The 17,017-nt window shown below is 42.5% G+C and overlaps 1 protein-coding gene across 1 annotated transcript in view; it reads right to left on the bottom strand.

The window, feature by feature from the left end:
- Positions 1–4,213: 4,213 nt before the first annotated feature.
- Positions 4,214–17,017, bottom strand: part of LOC123773824 (transient receptor potential cation channel subfamily A member 1 homolog) — a 156,869-nt gene continuing 144,065 nt past the window's right edge. The window contains exons 11-22 of the mRNA XM_069318725.1: positions 15,799–15,926; positions 14,383–14,539; positions 12,225–12,421; positions 10,548–10,800; positions 9,572–9,714; positions 8,490–8,633; positions 7,813–8,166; positions 7,647–7,721; positions 6,222–6,294; positions 5,808–5,921; positions 5,332–5,433; positions 4,214–4,730 (exon numbers count right to left, since the gene is read on the bottom strand). Of these exons, the coding sequence (XP_069174826.1) occupies positions 4,473–4,730; positions 5,332–5,433; positions 5,808–5,921; positions 6,222–6,294; positions 7,647–7,721; positions 7,813–8,166; positions 8,490–8,633; positions 9,572–9,714; positions 10,548–10,800; positions 12,225–12,421; positions 14,383–14,539; positions 15,799–15,926 (1,998 nt within the window). The 3' untranslated portion in view covers positions 4,214–4,472. The remainder of the gene's footprint in view (positions 4,731–5,331; positions 5,434–5,807; positions 5,922–6,221; positions 6,295–7,646; positions 7,722–7,812; positions 8,167–8,489; positions 8,634–9,571; positions 9,715–10,547; positions 10,801–12,224; positions 12,422–14,382; positions 14,540–15,798; positions 15,927–17,017) is intronic.

Below are 17,017 nucleotides of genomic sequence, written 5' to 3'. Positions count from 1 at the left end.
TTGACTGACTAGGCGGAAGGATACAATGCTCTGTCTGGGGTAGACCAGACAAGGGAGAGATCAGTGTGAATACGGGAGCAGCTGGGAGAGGTCAACCATCTTACCTCTCCCCAAGACCAGCCCAACATCTAGAGCTGGTCGCCCAAGGTATAGTTGCTATTGTTAATTATAGGGATAGTCTTCTCATTTGCCATTCAGGTCAAGTAGGGAGTGTTAAAGTGATAGGGAGTGAACATATTTAGATTTTGTTTTAGTTTTCTTTTAATAAATTAAATTTGTTATTAATTTGCATTTTATTATTTCCATGTGTTTTATGTGTACACTTGTCCTGGTCACGTGGTCCACACGAGGCAGAGTTGGATTGGGCGCCGATTCTAACATCGAATCATTCCCGTGAAATTAATTCCACACTCAAGTTTCCGAGGTTATAAACTACTAGTGGGGATCAAGCCCCAAGGTTGATTAATTAGCGTGATCGATCCAGACCTCGATCATTGCTCTGTGTTACTGGTCTGGTGGTGGCAGTGTAGAGGCGACTCTAGGGTTTTGCTCAGAGCCTAGGTCACGTCATACTGGGTGTAGAATCCTAAGTCGGTCAATCGTCTTAGGACCACGTGGCGTGGAGTTGGCTTTGTTAAAAGTTTTGGAGTCCCTTGGTTTAGAAATAAAAGTAAGAATACGGGTAGAGGGTAAAGAAAGAAAGAGAAGTAGAGAGAGAAACCCTAACCAGTGTTACACTGGGAGCAGCCTCGTGTGTATACACATACACCACAGGGCCTCTGCTCCTACCTTTATTCTCATGCCATACATATTACACATACGTGGTAGTATATTCATAATAATATAATAAATATAATAAATAATAAATATAATAAATTGACCAATAATAATGCTAATAGATTAGTAATAGTCCCAAGAATATTTACAATATTGATACAGTATTGTAATAATGACGATATGCATCAACGGGAAACTTTAACGTGTCTTTTGTGTACTGTATGAATAAAATACTATTCTTAAAATGCTGATATTTCCAACACTAATTTTAGATTAATGCATGCAACGAATAAATATTAAAATTACATTATTCCTCCGTAAACCAAATTTCTTTTAATGAATATCACATAATCCAATAACATGTAACACGCCCAACATCAACATTATGAATCCACTACAAATGACAATTGATCGAAGCAATATATTTTTCAATATTAATTCTCTGCACAGTTGCTGGAAGGCTTCTGTGCTGGCTAGGGTTCGAGTCTCCTGGTGGGAAAGTGTTCTAAAGTTGTATAACTTCACTTGCGTGTTTAGGCAAGTTGTGCATCATATATATATATATATATATATATATATATATATATATATATATATACTGTAGTAGGTCTAGGAAGAGTTAGTTTTTGGAGGACAGTGTCTATTGCTACTTAAGCAACGAAATGACAGTAGAGGAGTGAAACCAATCTGTTCTCACACTTAACGCCATCGACCAAAACGTCAAAATTATTATGGTTTAATAAAATTAAAAACACCGTATTATTAACGCTATTTCGTACTAATGGGATACCTGCCTCGATTACGATAGGAGAGTTGCTTGGGTTTGTACGCTTTTGGTTAGGCAAAAACACATCAGATTTGACGTTTGTCAAGTGAGAATGTGCTAGCGACCTGTACCCTCTCTAGGGTGCACTAGACTCGACTCTTTAGCAGGTTGCAAACGTAGCTAGTTTATTACCCACCACTTTGACAGACCTCAAATAGATTGGAGCAGTAGCACAACTGGGTCCCAAAGTTAGTCAGTGACAAAGCAAAATGAACAATAACTGAATAATTTCCTGTGAACAGTTGTGGTGATTCCCAACACGAATGAGTTCGTAACAAGTGAACATCCTCGCATTGAACACCAGCGGCAGATTTTATCGGCAATTCTTGTGTAACCATGAGGCTTCTTGGTCCCGTCAAGTTCTGGTTCACCTCAGGTTCTTGACCCGAGCCAGGTCATGTGAGTTTGACCTGAGGTACCAGGTCGCACAGGGAGGCCTTCATCTCCAGTAAGTCATCTACAGACGCCCTGAGGTGTTGAATCTCACGCCGCAGTTCAGTTAACTCGCTCGTCTGAAATGATGGATATATTATATGGTCAACTACAACAACCTGGATCTGCCAGGCTAGGATTCATCAAGCATTTACGAAACCACTTACGAAACCTGTACATCTTTTCATAATCATGTCGGATTTGTTTTCATATATACAAACAATTTACAAGCTTCGAAACTTCACACCCTCCACCCATCCCAGAAAGCCGCTCGAGATGAGCGAGAACCTCTCTAGAACCAAACCAATCCCACCCACCTCCTTCTCTTGGTAGAAGCTGAACTTGGCAAGTAACTTCTGAAGTATCGTATTCTTGCTCAAGACCACCTCTATCTTAGGCTTCTTCGCCATGTCTCTGCGTATAAACTCTGGGATCACCATCTCTATTTCCAGGACCAGCTGTGGAGGGAGGGACGGATGAGACATGACATTGGGGAACACCAAATGGACATTCCCTCAATCACTATTCACTCAGCCGAAATAAGTTCCAACAGCTAAGGAATCAAAATAGTACTATAAGTGACAGCTACAGCCCAATTTCTGCTCAAGAGGATTGCTAAACTCAAACACTATTAATTTCCATTAAACAGATAAATAATTAAACAAATAAAGAATTGTGAAACTTAAAATGCTGCTGTAATTTTGAAGAACAAGTTAAAAAAAGCCTCGTTGTCTGCACCAGATGTTGTGATAGTGAGGACGAAGAATTTCAATTATTATTTATTTCGAACATCACCTTTGCGTGGACAGCCCCAGTCACCGGCCTCGTATCCTACCTCCGTCCGAAGGTCTTCACCTTCGCCTGCGTGTCCTTACCTTCGCCTGCGTGTCCTTACCTTCGCCTGCGTGTCCTTACATTCGCCTGCGTGTCCTTACATTCGCCTGCGTGTCCTTACCTTCGCCTGTATGGCCAGCTTCTGTAACATGGCGTACTCCTGCACGGCCTTGATGTCGTCGACAGCCAGACCCACCAACAAGTTCATGATGAGAATGGACATGATCACCAGGAACGCCATGACTAAGATGTACGTCACTGCAGCGTACTGTATGGATGTAAACAAAAGCTTTATGTAGGTAGGAAAAGCCTATGCAGATTAATTTTTTGTTTGCTGTTGACAGCTGCTATTTGTAATGGGAGAATCAATCACATTAATGTATCAGGTCACCAGCTGATCGCTCAGGCATTACTGGTAAGTCAGTCATCAGCTGATAAGTCAGGCATTATTTGTTAAGACAGTCTTCAACTGATACGACAAGCATCAGCTGATACGTCAGACATCAGCTGACACGTCAGACATCAGCTGATAAGTCAGGCATCTGCTGGGCACACAGAAGGCGGATCAGGTCATGAATTAGGGGTCGCATTTTAACCAACCGGGTATTTTAGTGCCAAATTGCTTCCTTCATCGGCAACATGGCCTGCCAACCGAGGGAGGATTATTAAAACCACCACGATAGATACTAACTAACCACCAGGTATACACTGTGGGGTATAGTTTCCGGTGTGTGTATATCCCTGACCGACGTACAATTTAGAATATAGATTAAAGTTTTCTTTCATAAATTGAAAGAAAACGCGTCCTGCAGGCGAGCGTTATTGGCAAAGTTTAGAAATAAATTTTATTTGTTTAAATACAAGATGATACAATGGGTTATGTAAGTACAGATTTTGGCTATTAAATACAAAGTTAAAAATAGTCGCCGATGAACGAAATATTTGGCGTTAAGATAACCGCCTAATTTTCTTCTCCAATGGAGTTTTTCCCTCAAGGCAAGCTACTCCACATTACAAGTGTTTAAGTCAAGCTCCAAGGCAAGACAGTTATGGGGCTCACCATAGCCCGTGCTACTTGGAACTCTTTGTTCAAAGCAGCTGAATCTAAAACAACAACAACAGCAAGAAGTCTCGGTAGACATACCTCTCCACCACTGACGATGTCCTCGTAGCCTATCTCTCCCGCCATCATGGCGGCTGTCCTCATGAAGGAACGGCCTGGCGTTGTGTAGAATTCTTTGTCTTCTAGTACCTGAAAGATTAAGGAATTGCGGTAATATAGGTTCTTGAATAAGGGCATGCCCGTTTTTATATCTCCAGTCTCAAACATGGTAAGGACAAACAAATGAAGCTTTAACGACCACTCCAAGTGATACGAGTATTTTCATTTGTGTGAAGATGTGACTCCTTCGTGAGGTCGAGACCGCTTCCTTGTGAGACCGAGACTGCTTCCTTGTGAGACCGAGACTGCTTCCTTGTGAGACCGAGACTGCTTCCTTGTGAGGCCGAGACTGCTTCCTTGTGAGGCCGAGACTGCTTCCTTGTGAGGCCGAGACTGCTTCCTTGTGAGACCGAGACTGCTTCCACGTGAGGCTGAGCTAGTTCAGTTCTTTGTGAGGCCACGTAACCCAGGACAGAACCACAGCGGAGTAAGGAGCCGTGGAGGAAGACTCACCGTGTGGAAGCCAAGGCCGAAGGCGACGATGAACATGAAGAAAACCACGAAGAAGCTAATGAACGTTTTGAGGACCTCGGTGAACATGATGACGTAGATGCCGAAGAAGGGAAAGACGCGGATGAAGAGCAGCAGGTCCATCCAGGCCAGGAAGATGGCCATGGCTCCCATCTGCCACTGCCACCCCTGAGAGGAAAGAAAGAGCAGAAATTCTTTGCAAACTCGACAGAAGAGAAACAATCACAACCTTAGCACAGAGCCGTATATTGACCACTTAGAAGTAAACTTAACTATACTCTAAGATTCTAAGATATGCAAGTGACTTAAAATTCCCGTTGTCGGGGAAGGGGGGGGGGGAATTTGTATTTAGGCTTATCGAGGTCTCCTCCTAGGTCAACTTGTTTCCCAGGATGCAACCCACATTAGTCGCCTGACTTCAAGGTACCTAATTTACTACTAGGTGAACAGATACATCAGATGAAAGGAAACGTGCCTAACCGTTTCTGTCCTTCCAGGGGATTGGACTTTATGGGACCCTTGGTTGTGAGTCGAGGGCGTAGACTATCGTGCTAAGCGACCCTTAATCACCAGATCACTCCCAGAGTGGCGAAAAGGATATAATAGGTGAGATGACCCCTTCACCTTTACGGGCTCACCATAGCCCGTGCTACATGGACACTTCGTTCTGAGTAGCTAAATCTAAAACAACAACAACAACCCTCACCTTATCCTTGAAATACAGACCTTAAAAGGGCAAAATAAACCTCAGAGGTTTACCTATACTCACCTGTTTGACGGGGCAGCCATTGAAGTCCAAGACAAAGAGGACGGCGGAGGAGTAGCAGACCCACTCCACCAGGTTCTGTCCTCTCAGGTAAGCCGTCCGGGCCTGCAGGTCGACACTAATGAAAACATCTCATACCTTTACCATACGTCCGTGTAATCACAACTGGCAGAAGGAAAATATGCATTATTCTGTATCTGATAGCAGTGTGACATTTCCTATGGAGACAGGAACATCTATCTAGTTCTTGTGCCAGGTGAGTCCACTACGGGCTTACCATAGCCAATGCTACTTGGAAATTTTTGTTCTGAGTAGCTGAATCTAAAACAACAACATCTATCTACCTGCAGAACCGGGGTCTAGTATTTGGTAGAATCATGGTTATAGCACCTAACAGAACAGATGCATATCTAGTACCAGGTAGAGCTGAGGGCGAGTCGAGTAAATACCTGACATTACTGGAACAATGCAAATCATACCTGGTAGAAGTGGGAGAGCTCTTTGACCATCTCCAGGAAAGCCACGAACACTACACACCACTTGGTAACTGAAATAAAGGCCGGGCCTTGCCACTCCCTCCAATTCGCTTGCTCCTGCCCCGACGCCCAGACAACAACAGCAGCAGCAAAAGAGAAAAAAGAAATCGCGTTACCAAGTTTCTTGTCACAAACTGAACACTATTAGTAAATCTATTCACCACACTCACTGCTCACTAATCACTATATTTTGCCTGCTAAGGGGCCAGTCACAACACTTTTCAGTCAGTTGTGTCAGTGACAGAAGGCTAGCCTAGTGTCTTGTTCTGTGGTGCACGTCTCCCTAGCGAGGCCTCCGCTACCGGATTAGGCTGCTGAAGGGAAGGGTAACAGATGTATGTAGAGGAGAAAACTAACCTTACAGACATCAGGGTTTTTCAAAAGTTCCTTCCCTGGGTGAGTGTCGTTATCAAACTTCCAGTTGGGGTCTCTGTGGGCGACGAATGCGTTGGGTCACGAAATATTTCAAAACAAATTATACAAATGTATCAATACTCGAAAATTACATAATACTGTATATATATATATATATATTATTATTATTAAATATGACCGAAAAAGTAAGATTAATAATTCTAACACGAATTTTCTCAATCTTTCGTACATTTCGTTTCACTGTTGGAGGTAAATCAAAAATCAATTCTCCAAAATTCAAATTAATACCCTATTAATACCACATCTTGTTCTGTCTTGTGTTAATGCCACATCACCCCTTCCACCTCACTCAAATGTAGATATAAAATCGGAGATGCGTAAGTTCTATTCAGTTGTGTATTTGTGAACTAAAGTCTTTGAAAATGTAATAAGTTTTACGAAACGCGCTCGTGTCGCGTCAGACTAGAAATAAAAATGAATTTTGGAGAATTGATTTTTGATTTACCTCCAACAGTGAAACGAAATGTACGAAAGATTGAGAAAATTCGTGTTAGAATTATTAATCTTACTTTTTCGGTCATATTTAATAATATATGTCTACAGGAAAGACTGCTACCAAAATATACTAATATATATATATATATATATATATATATACATATGTTGTTGAATATGACCGAAAAGGTAAGATTAATAATTCTAACACGGATTTTCTCAATATTTCTTATGTTTTTCTTCACTGTCGATGGTAAGTGTAATATCAATTCTCCATAATTTATTGTTATTTATGGTCTGACGCCTGAACGCGTTTCGTAAATCTTATTACATTTTCAAAAACTTAGGTTTACACACGTTGTTGTTGTTGCATTCGTGAATGAAATGCATCAAATGAATGCATTTCATTCACGAATGCATTCATTTGATGCATCACGCAATTGTGATTTCTGTGTGTACTGAATTTATATATTTTTCCAAATTTTTTCTTATGAAATGATAAATCTGTCCATTTCATTATGTATAAGTTAATTTGTTTAAATTTGAGGTAAAACTAATGTAGATATATGATTGAACCTAACCAACCTAACCTAACCTAACCTAACCTAACCTATATTAACCTAACCTAACCTAAGCTAAACTAACACAACTAAGTCAAAACATTATGGTCTTAATATAAAATAATAATAATAATTAAAATAAACTATTTGGAAAAAAAATTTTGAAAATAAAGAAAATCACTCGGCCTATTAGGCAAATCGGGCCTTACAAAAAACATTAGGCAAATCGGGCCTTACAAGTAAAAAAAACAGTTTCTTGTACCAATCAGTTAAACAAAGTAAAAAACAAATATAAGTGTTAAATATGTCGATAATATTGACATTCGTTTTACAAAAACAGTTTTGAGGTCACCTGGCGGAGAGGACACAGGCTGTCAGGGACACAAGGAAGACCAGGTAGAACGCTAGGTTCACCAAGTACACAAATCTGCAACATAGACGAGAGAACATGTTGTCAAACATGTTCAGGCCAATATGCACAGTTTCCTTATTAATCAGTGTTTTTCTAGCCGTCTCACCTGCCATAACTCATCCACTTGTGTTTGATGAGATGGACGCAGACGGGGTGCGCCAGGAGTGTCTCCCGGCGGTGTTTGATCATGAGCGTGAGCGGGTGGTTGGTGTAGAGGAGCCTGGCGTCAGTACTATAGGGCTTCAGTACCGAAGACTCGGTTCCCTTTTTCTCGTTCAGGAGCCTGGCGTCCTCGTTGTTCTTGGCAGTAGCCGTGGGTTCCGACTCACTAGCCACTTGGCTGGGGTTGTCCTGCGTCTGGAAGATGTCCTCCAGATACTCGAAGTTCAACTCGCCGGTGTCGTCGTCTTTGGCGCTGGTGTCGTTGGAAGTGTTGCTGCTGCTCTTCGGCTTTATGCATCTATTTAGAGAACACAAAGTTAACAAGAGGGGGGAATATTATAGTGTTAACAGATAATATTAACACTATGGCAAGGGATCAGAAAAAAACACCACGACTATTTAAAACTTGGAAGGGAAGAATTTAACACTCTTCCTGTTCTGTTTACCTTTTCATAGCAATGTAAATAGCCCCATCATATAAGTCTCTCCCTTTTATCTTAACCTCTTCACAGACGTGTAGATGTTCCCCTTCCATAAAAGCCTCTCCTCTTTTTTTTTATCTTTCTGTTAACCCTATTGACTGCATACAGGTGGGAGTGAATGCTACCAAAGCCAACTCGCCTGTTGAGGACTTCTTCAGCGACGTCAGGAAGCCTCACCACCAGCATTCTGAAGGGAGTAGTGCGCCACTCCTCATGGGTCGTCGCTCTGTGCCGCAGAGCCTCCTCCCACTGTGGCGAGGTGACTATCACCATAGCGGTGTCCCTGCCAGGGGAATGTAAACAATGCATTATTTTTTATTTACGGAATTGACAAATCCTTTTGAGATGCTATGTAATTGTAAACCAAAATTAAAGCGCTGTAATAGTGACGTTTCCTATGTGTTAGCTTTGAGGGGTTAGGTCTGTTGCTTGGTTTATGGATAGGCTAAGCAGTTTTATTTTTCACAAGTGGTAAGTTAAGAGAAGCGCTTGGTTGGAAGGAAAGTGGAGTATTGTCAAATTGTTCACAAGACGGTTCAAGAAAGCTCGTTTTCCGATTGTCGAAACTGTATATATACGGTTAGTTAACTTACATTAGTTTAGGAAGGCTACGTTAGGCTCGCTTACATTAGGTTTGTTTAGGTTAGATTAGGTAAGATTAAGTTTAGGGTTGGCTAAGGTTAGGTAGGCTTTAAAATCCGATAGCAAACCGTCTTGTGTACGATGTGACTTGTACACAAAGATTTATTACAAATCGCATATATTAAACGTCGGCAAACTGGTTATTTCCAATTCATTTTGCACGTCGAACAATTTGATCGATTCACCTACAGCAGATCGACCGGGCATCAATTAGGTATCCTCTTACAAATTACGTCGCTTTTCGCTCATATGCGCTACGGCCAAAAAAGGCCGTAATTTGAAAATTAAAAATAATTAAAAATAAATTTTGGATATTTTTTTTCCCAAAACTACAAGTTAAGGGTGATCTAGTAGGTTAGGAGGGCAGGAAGTTCTCCTAAGGTTTCAAAAAGTCATGAAAACCGTTAATTGAAAGCTTCCTCTCCTAACCTAACGGACTAAGCCAGAGGACCGAAAACAGAAAACGGGACAGTACGTCACATCTCGATTCGATTTCATTTTGAATTACCTTCATTTTTAGCCTGAGTGCTGCATACGAGCGAAAAGCAACGTCATTTGTAATAGGACGGGTTGCCTCACCTCTGGCCAGCGAGAGTTGCCAGCTGGAGGGGATTCAAGCCGCTGTTGTCACGCACAGTGAGGGAGGCTCCCTTCTCCAACAACACCCTCACCACCGCTACGTGACCCTCCACCACCCCCAACATCAGCGGGGTCTTGTTCTCCTGCGTGAAGGAGAGGGGGAGGGCGTAGTGTAAGGTGGGGGAATAATGAACAAATCCACAAGGGCCGTGACGAGGATTCGAACCTGCGTCCCTCGTCACTTATGGCCTGCGGGCCCTCGTCACGGCCCTTGTGGATTTGTTCATTTGATGCATCACGCAATTGTGATTTCTGTGTGTAGTGGGTGAATAAGTTGGGTAAGAGTTTTCAAAATAATCTTCAACATTAGCATAAAAATTATTCTTTGAGTAAAATTAAACACAGATCTCTAAAGCCATCTGCACCTGCTTTATTTTTATTTTTAATTTGTGTAAAATTCAGAAAACTCTTGAATTCTACACAATTCTATTGCCATATGTGAAAACGGAGATTTGTCATATTTTGCCCAAATTGACATGCAGTTTCAAAACTAAGATGGATATTTATAATATTATTCTTGAGTGATATTTTTTAGCGTAATTGAAATAAATGCAAACATTTTGCAATTTCAAATTGAATAATTTTACAAAGAAAATAGACCTTTACAGAAAACAGAGATATTTTGCATTTTACCAAACTGACCTGCAGTTTGAAAAATACGATGCATATTGTAAATATTATGCTTGACTTATTTTTGAGCGTAATTGAGGAAGGGAAGGGTGATTGTACATATTTGAAGTTTTAAATTACATCATTTTATACGTATAAGTGTATAAGATTTATACGTATAAACTCATCAATTCGGAGGGCCAGTCAGAGATTGGGTCGCGGGGACGTTGATTCCCGCCACCACCACGAGGTAGACACAAGGTAGGTGATTGTCTACCTTGTCACACGGCTCGTGAGAGAGTCTTACCTTGTCGTGTTGGTCCGCCGGAGCGCCGGAGTCGAGCAGGAGGCGGCAGGAGGCAGCGTGGCCCCCAGCAGCGGCCAGGTGGAGGGGCGTAACGCAGGCGGCGTTGGTGGCAGAGTGGTTGGCCCCAGCTCCTAGCAGGGCCCTAGCCACGCCCTCCTGCCCCGCCTTACACGCCAGGTGGAGCGCCGTGTTCAGGTCCCCATTTTCGGCGTTGACCAACTGGCTGCACTTGGACACCAGCTGGCTCACCAACCTGCCACAGCATGACACTAGTCATATTCCTTTGATTTGGTGTCGGGTTTTACTCTCAACCAACCACGGGAGGGTTATTCAGGAACCTGTTCGCTTGAGTTGTCACAGTGGACAAAATAATGCGTGCTATAACGCCCGAACCCAAGCTACCCGTATTCACCTAACCAACCAGCACATAGAAAACGTGGTGAATGCTTTGAGGCGCTACTTTCCAGTTACCCCGTATTTTGTCTGTTGGAGAGCATAGTGTACAAAATGCGATGCATTATTTGAGGTTAATACCGCCACCACAAGAGCTAACTAACTCTTGTCAGGTGTACAGCTAACGAGTTGATTAATAAAATAAACAAGTGAAATGTCACGACTGCGTTCAAGTTGAATAAAGTTGAATGATGACAATAAAATACATCCCAAAAAAGGGGTTCAATACTTAAGGTTTATGACTGCGCTCTTCCATTACAAGTCCCTCCGGCGGCTCACTCATGAACTTATTCAGTACATGGTTGTGTTTCTAGCAGGGTTCGATAATTTGATGGACGAGGTGAGAGACACTGATAAATGACAATTTAAGTAATGTATTCTGATCAAAATGTTAATTAAACACAGTAAATAATCATCAAATCAAGATCTATATAAAATCTTACACGTCAGCCCTCAGCGAAAGTATTGGGCATTAGGTAACTTACAAATGCGAATTGCTAAGAAATTATAAAACAAACTATGTTTCAAAATACTTGTTTTTCGACAGTTTTAAAGCAAGTCTCCCTGATAGTTTATTTTAAACCACGCGACAGTAATACACTCTGTTCTCAAAACATATATTATGCACTTATTTAAGACAAGCTATAGTTACAAGCATGCATAGTTATAAATACAATTAAAAGTATATTTTAACCCTTATGCATAACAAATGTGTCAACAAATACCACTGCTTTGGCCTATTATACACGGTACCTTGGGACACGCGTCCAAGCCTCGTACCTCGCCCCGGCAAAATATCCACCCACCTGACAATATATTTCCTGATGTCCCAACCCGTTCTCGCACTTTCGTACAGTCAATATTGACTTATTAAATACGTGCATATGTGACATACTAATTTATTGTGACTATTTTAGTTTACCTTGAAAAGCTTCATAGAAAACACCGACCTTACCTAACCTTCTTAGTATGTTAAGATAAGCATCTTATTGCTTCGTAATTACAATTATTACTTAACCTATTATAGGTATAGGTTAAGTAATAATTGTAATTACGAAGCAATAAGATGCTTATCTTAACCTACTAAGAAGGTTAGGTAAGGTCGGTGTTTTCTATGAAGCTTTTCAAGGTAAACTAGTATGTTTAGTATGTCACATATGCACGTATTAAATAAGTCAATATTGACTGTAAGAAAGTGCGAGAACGGGTTGGATGTCAACCCACCTGACGGAGCCTCTACTGGCGGCAAGGTGGAGCACTGTATCCTGCTCCTCGTTCCTGCTTTGCACGGAGGCTCCGGCTTTCAGAAGAGCCTCGACCACCGCCACGTTGCCGGGCTCCACAGCCACGTGCAGGGGAGGGCGTCCGTTACAGTCCGTGGCGTTGACCACCTCTCGGCTCTCAGCCTTGACCAACAGCGCCTGTGGGGCGGTAAATGTGTCAGCGAGGCTCTGGCATGTTAATTAGCTATCTTTCAAGTTAACTAAAGTTAGTTTTGTTCATTATTATGCACCCCATACCCATCTTGTGGGCGGGAGTGGAAAGGGTTACAGAGGCACATAATGGGTTCAGGGACTGAATCCCACAGTTCATTTAGCTAAGCAAGTTACAATCTTGATGAGCTAGTTACACAATTCAATACACATCGTCACATCAACAAAGGGTTCGAGATCGACCACAAGTAGTTTCTAAATTAAGCAACTGACATGTGGAGAGCTAGTGTCACAATTGATATGTTTGTCCTGCACACCGCCCCCCATCCAGTGGGCAGCGGTGGATAGGTTACAGTCACTTAGTTACTACCTACAGTTAGCAAACTGGGGATTTTGGCTAAAATTTCTGGTAGCAGATCATTTTGAATTAAATATTTACACATCTCTGGAACAATCCTCATCTAGGTTAATATTGATTATTCAAACGACTCTCACATTATTCCTGACAAAGCGCTCTGCATTTTTCTATTATAACCTACTTTCGGTTAATCGCTGTTGGATCTGGACAGTAATTGGATGTGTGACAGTGGGAATAGCTTCACCATTTGCTGAAGGGACCTCAATAAATCTAACCCATTTCTTGTCTGTGATATGGTGTTCCATACCAACATAAGGTATATCTAACAATATTAATATAGTTATACATTGAAAATTCTCATTTTCTTTAAAGAAAAATGCTCAAAGAAAATTAGCTCTTGATGGTACACATAGATATTTGTATCATGGCCTCCTAAGTTCTATAGTTAAACATCTGGGGTAGGCCTATACATTTTCCTCTTCATTGATGGATGCATACATTTTACATAAGAAACCTGTAAACTGGCCATTTAGATGTGCTAAGTCACATTTAATGTAACAAAAGTGTATTCTTTGTTGTTATCAAGGAGGGCATTAACTAATACATTACACCATAACTATGTTTTCAATACACTTTCTTCTTCTTCTTGATAGTAGGTGCAGTTTTTTTTTTAGATATATACAAGAGTTGTTACATTCTTGTATAGCCACTAGTACGCGTAGCGTTTCGGGCAGTTTGCATGAAGGGTTTGTCCTCCCGATGACTGCACCAGTACTGATGTTGGGAGACGCGTGTATGTTGAGGATGATAAGAGTTCCAAAAGTGCTTGTTGGGTTGTGGTGTAGATAGAGGAGCGGCGACTAGAACAGAGGTGTGTGTTAGAGGGAGACTTGCCGCACTGTAGGGCGGTGTGTTGTGTTTATGGCGTCAGCTGATCCTTGGTGCTGCGACGAAGGCAGTTGTTGTCTGTGTTTAGCTGTTGGTGGCGCCAGGTATAAATGTGGCGCGGGCCAGATGTGTCGACCCAATTTTTTGGTCGATTGGAGATATTTAGGCGTTACACGTTAAATCAAATATTGTTAACCAGATGGTAGGCAGATGCCGATGGACATTCGACTTTATATTTTGATGTTTTTTTTTTTTCAAAATAATACATAATAGGTGATGCTTGCTTGGAAACTGTAATTTGATTTTTTCTTCATTATTTTACATTATCTATAATAGCCTGTTCATAGTTAGTTTTACCTGAATTTACCTGAGGGTCACCATATCACTAGTGGCCTCGACGAGAACCGGAAGCAAACGGATTATTAAAAGTCCCCCCCCCCCTCCCCTCCCATTTGACCTGATGATTTTATCCAGCTGGATTTTGAATTGTTTGGACATTTAGGGCGGGGTAAAGCTCGGCTTTATAATTGGTCATGGGTACAGATCACCATACAGAGGTGCCAAAGGAGATGGAATTTTACCGGACTGTACTTATGGTGCCCGGGAGGACCTGAAAAGAGGGAGAATGTGATAGAAAATCGCTGTGGCAATAGAGGTAGAGTATAGCGCTTGGCTGGTATACTCGCCTCCTCCGGAGCCTCACCTTGAGCGTTCCTATCTTGCCCTTCTCGGCGCTGTAGTATACAGCCGTCTTGTCTAGCTTGTCGGCTGCTCGCACGTCACCACCCAGGTCCAGCAGCGTCTGTACCGCTGCCTCGTGACTGCTTTGAGCTGCTACCAGCAGCGCCGTAGACTCGTTCCTGGAGGTGACGACCAAATGTTGGTGACTCCTGGAGGTGACAACCAAATATTGGTGACTCCTGGAGGTGACAACCAAATGTTGGTGACTCCTGGAGGTGACAACCAAATGTTGGTGACTCCTGGAGGTGACAACCAAATGTTGGTGACTCCTGGAGGTGACGACCAAATGTTGGTGACTCCTGGAGGTGACAACCAAATGTTGGTGACTCCTGGAGGTGACAACCAAATGTTGGTGACTCCTGGAGGTGACAACTAAATGTTGGTGACTCCTGGAGGTGACAACTAAATGTTGGTGACTCCTGGAGGTGACAACTAAATGTTGGTGACTCCTGGAGGTGACAACCAAATGTTGGTGACTCCTGGAGGTGACAACCAAATGTTGGTGACTCCTGGAGGTGACGACCAAATGTTGGTGACTCCTGGAGGTGACGACCAAATGTTGGTGACTCCTGGAGGTGACAACCAAATGTTGGTGACTCCTGGAGGTGACAACCAAATGTTGGTGACTCCTGGAGGTGACGAATATAAATCACAAGCATAGCAGAAAGAATAAGATTCAGAAGAAGAATGAAAAGTATCCAGTAGCGTAGCGGTCAATATAGTCAGCTGATCATTCAACAAATCCCTGAAGTTTGTTTAACAGATCTCTATAACCCTGTCCATAGGGGACAGAAGAATAAAAAGGAATAAAGAGCACCAGAAGAAGAAGAAGAAGAAGAAGAAGAAGAAGAAGAAGAAGAAGAAGAAGAAGAAGAAGAAGAAGAAGAAGAAGAAGAAGAAGAAGAAGAAGAAGAAGAAGAAGCCGAAAGTGACCAAAAACGGTAAAAAAAAAAAAACAGACCAAAAACCACACACCATGTTGTTGTTGTTATAGATTCAGCTACTCAGAACAAGTTCCAAGTAGCACGGGCTATGGTGAGCCCGTAACTTACCTGGCACAGGAGCGGGGCAAGTAGCACAGGCTATGGTGAGCCCGTAACTTACCTGGCACAGGAGCGGGGCAAGTAGCACGGGCTATGGTGAGCCCGTAACTTACCTGGCACAGGAGCGGGGCAAGTAGCACAGGCTATGGTGAGCCCGTAACTTACCTGGCACAGGAGCGGGGCAAGTAGCACAGGCTATGGTGAGCCCGTAACTTACCTGGCACAGGAGCGGTGCTGTGTCTATCTGTCCGACCACACACCAACAAGGGAAGGTAAGAGTAGTGAATGACAACAGAGGAGCAGCACAAGACAGGGACCGGATATGTGGGACTCACAGATCGCGGTGCTCCAGAGAGGCGCCGTGCTGGACCAGGAGGCGGAGGGCATCACTGTGGTTGCCGGCGGCGGCGTACATGAGCGGCGTCCGCTGGAACAGGTCGGGAGCGTCCACCCGGGCTTTGTACTGTACTCCAACAAAAAAGAAGAAGTCCGCCATGAGTGTTATCGAGTTGGGGAACTATCATGGGATAGCACCGAGCCATTACGGCTCCACTACGGGCTCACCATTGTCCGTGCTATTTGGAACTTTTGTTCCGAGTAGCTGAATCTAAAACAGCAAACAGCAACAAGTTTACTTGCTAACCAGGAACTATACTTTGGTCCTGAACATAGTCAAGGACTGAAGTATACTCGTTGTGTATATACACAGAGAAATCCGGGAGACTTCTTGGTGTGTATATCCCAAATGCAGGCGATGAGTCACAATAACGTGGCTGAAGTATGTTGACCAGACCACACACTAGAAGTTGAAGGGACGACGACGTTTCGGTCCGTCCTGGACCATTCTCAAGTCGATTGTCACAATCGACTTGAGAATGGTCCAGGACGGACCGAAACGTCGTCGTCCCTTCAACTTCTAGTGTGTGGTCTGGTCAATATATCCCAAATGTTCAAATGTTCAGTCATTATTCACGAATTAAATATACAAAAGCCTGAGGAGCAAACAATACGGATATTATATATTCAATGGCTGGAAATTTAATTACGGGACACAGCTAATAACTTTTCTATATTTAACACAATATACAATTAACACAAAGGTAAACAGAAAGAGTTGTTATTTCGCAAATTACAGGTTAGGCCTACATTAGATTAGGTTAGGCCTACGTTAGATTATGTCAGCCCTTGGCGAAATTTCCGGCAAGTCACCATTTTCAACAGTACAAATTATTGATTGTATTATGTGCTAAAATTTATAGATTGCATTTACTGTAAATTATCACCGTAAATATCTTTGTTATTGGAGGATGAGTTGTGTTATTGGAGGATGAGTTGTATTATTGGAGGATGAGTTGTGTCACTGGAGGATGAGTTGTGTCACTGGAGGATGAGTTGTGTTACTGGAGGATGAGTTGTTTCACTGGAGGATGAGTTGTGTCACTGGAGGATGAGTTGTGTCACTGGAGGATGAGTTGTGTCACTGGAGGATGAGTTGTGTCACTGGAGGATGAGTTGTGTCACTGGAGGATGAGTTGTGTCACTGGAGGATGAGTT

This window comes from Procambarus clarkii, chromosome 91 (genome assembly GCF_040958095.1).
Source record: "Procambarus clarkii isolate CNS0578487 chromosome 91, FALCON_Pclarkii_2.0, whole genome shotgun sequence".
Classification (NCBI taxonomy): Eukaryota; Metazoa; Arthropoda; class Malacostraca; order Decapoda; family Cambaridae; genus Procambarus; species Procambarus clarkii.
The sequence above is the reverse complement of the archived record's forward strand: the minus strand, read 5'-3'. Positions and strand labels throughout refer to the sequence as shown.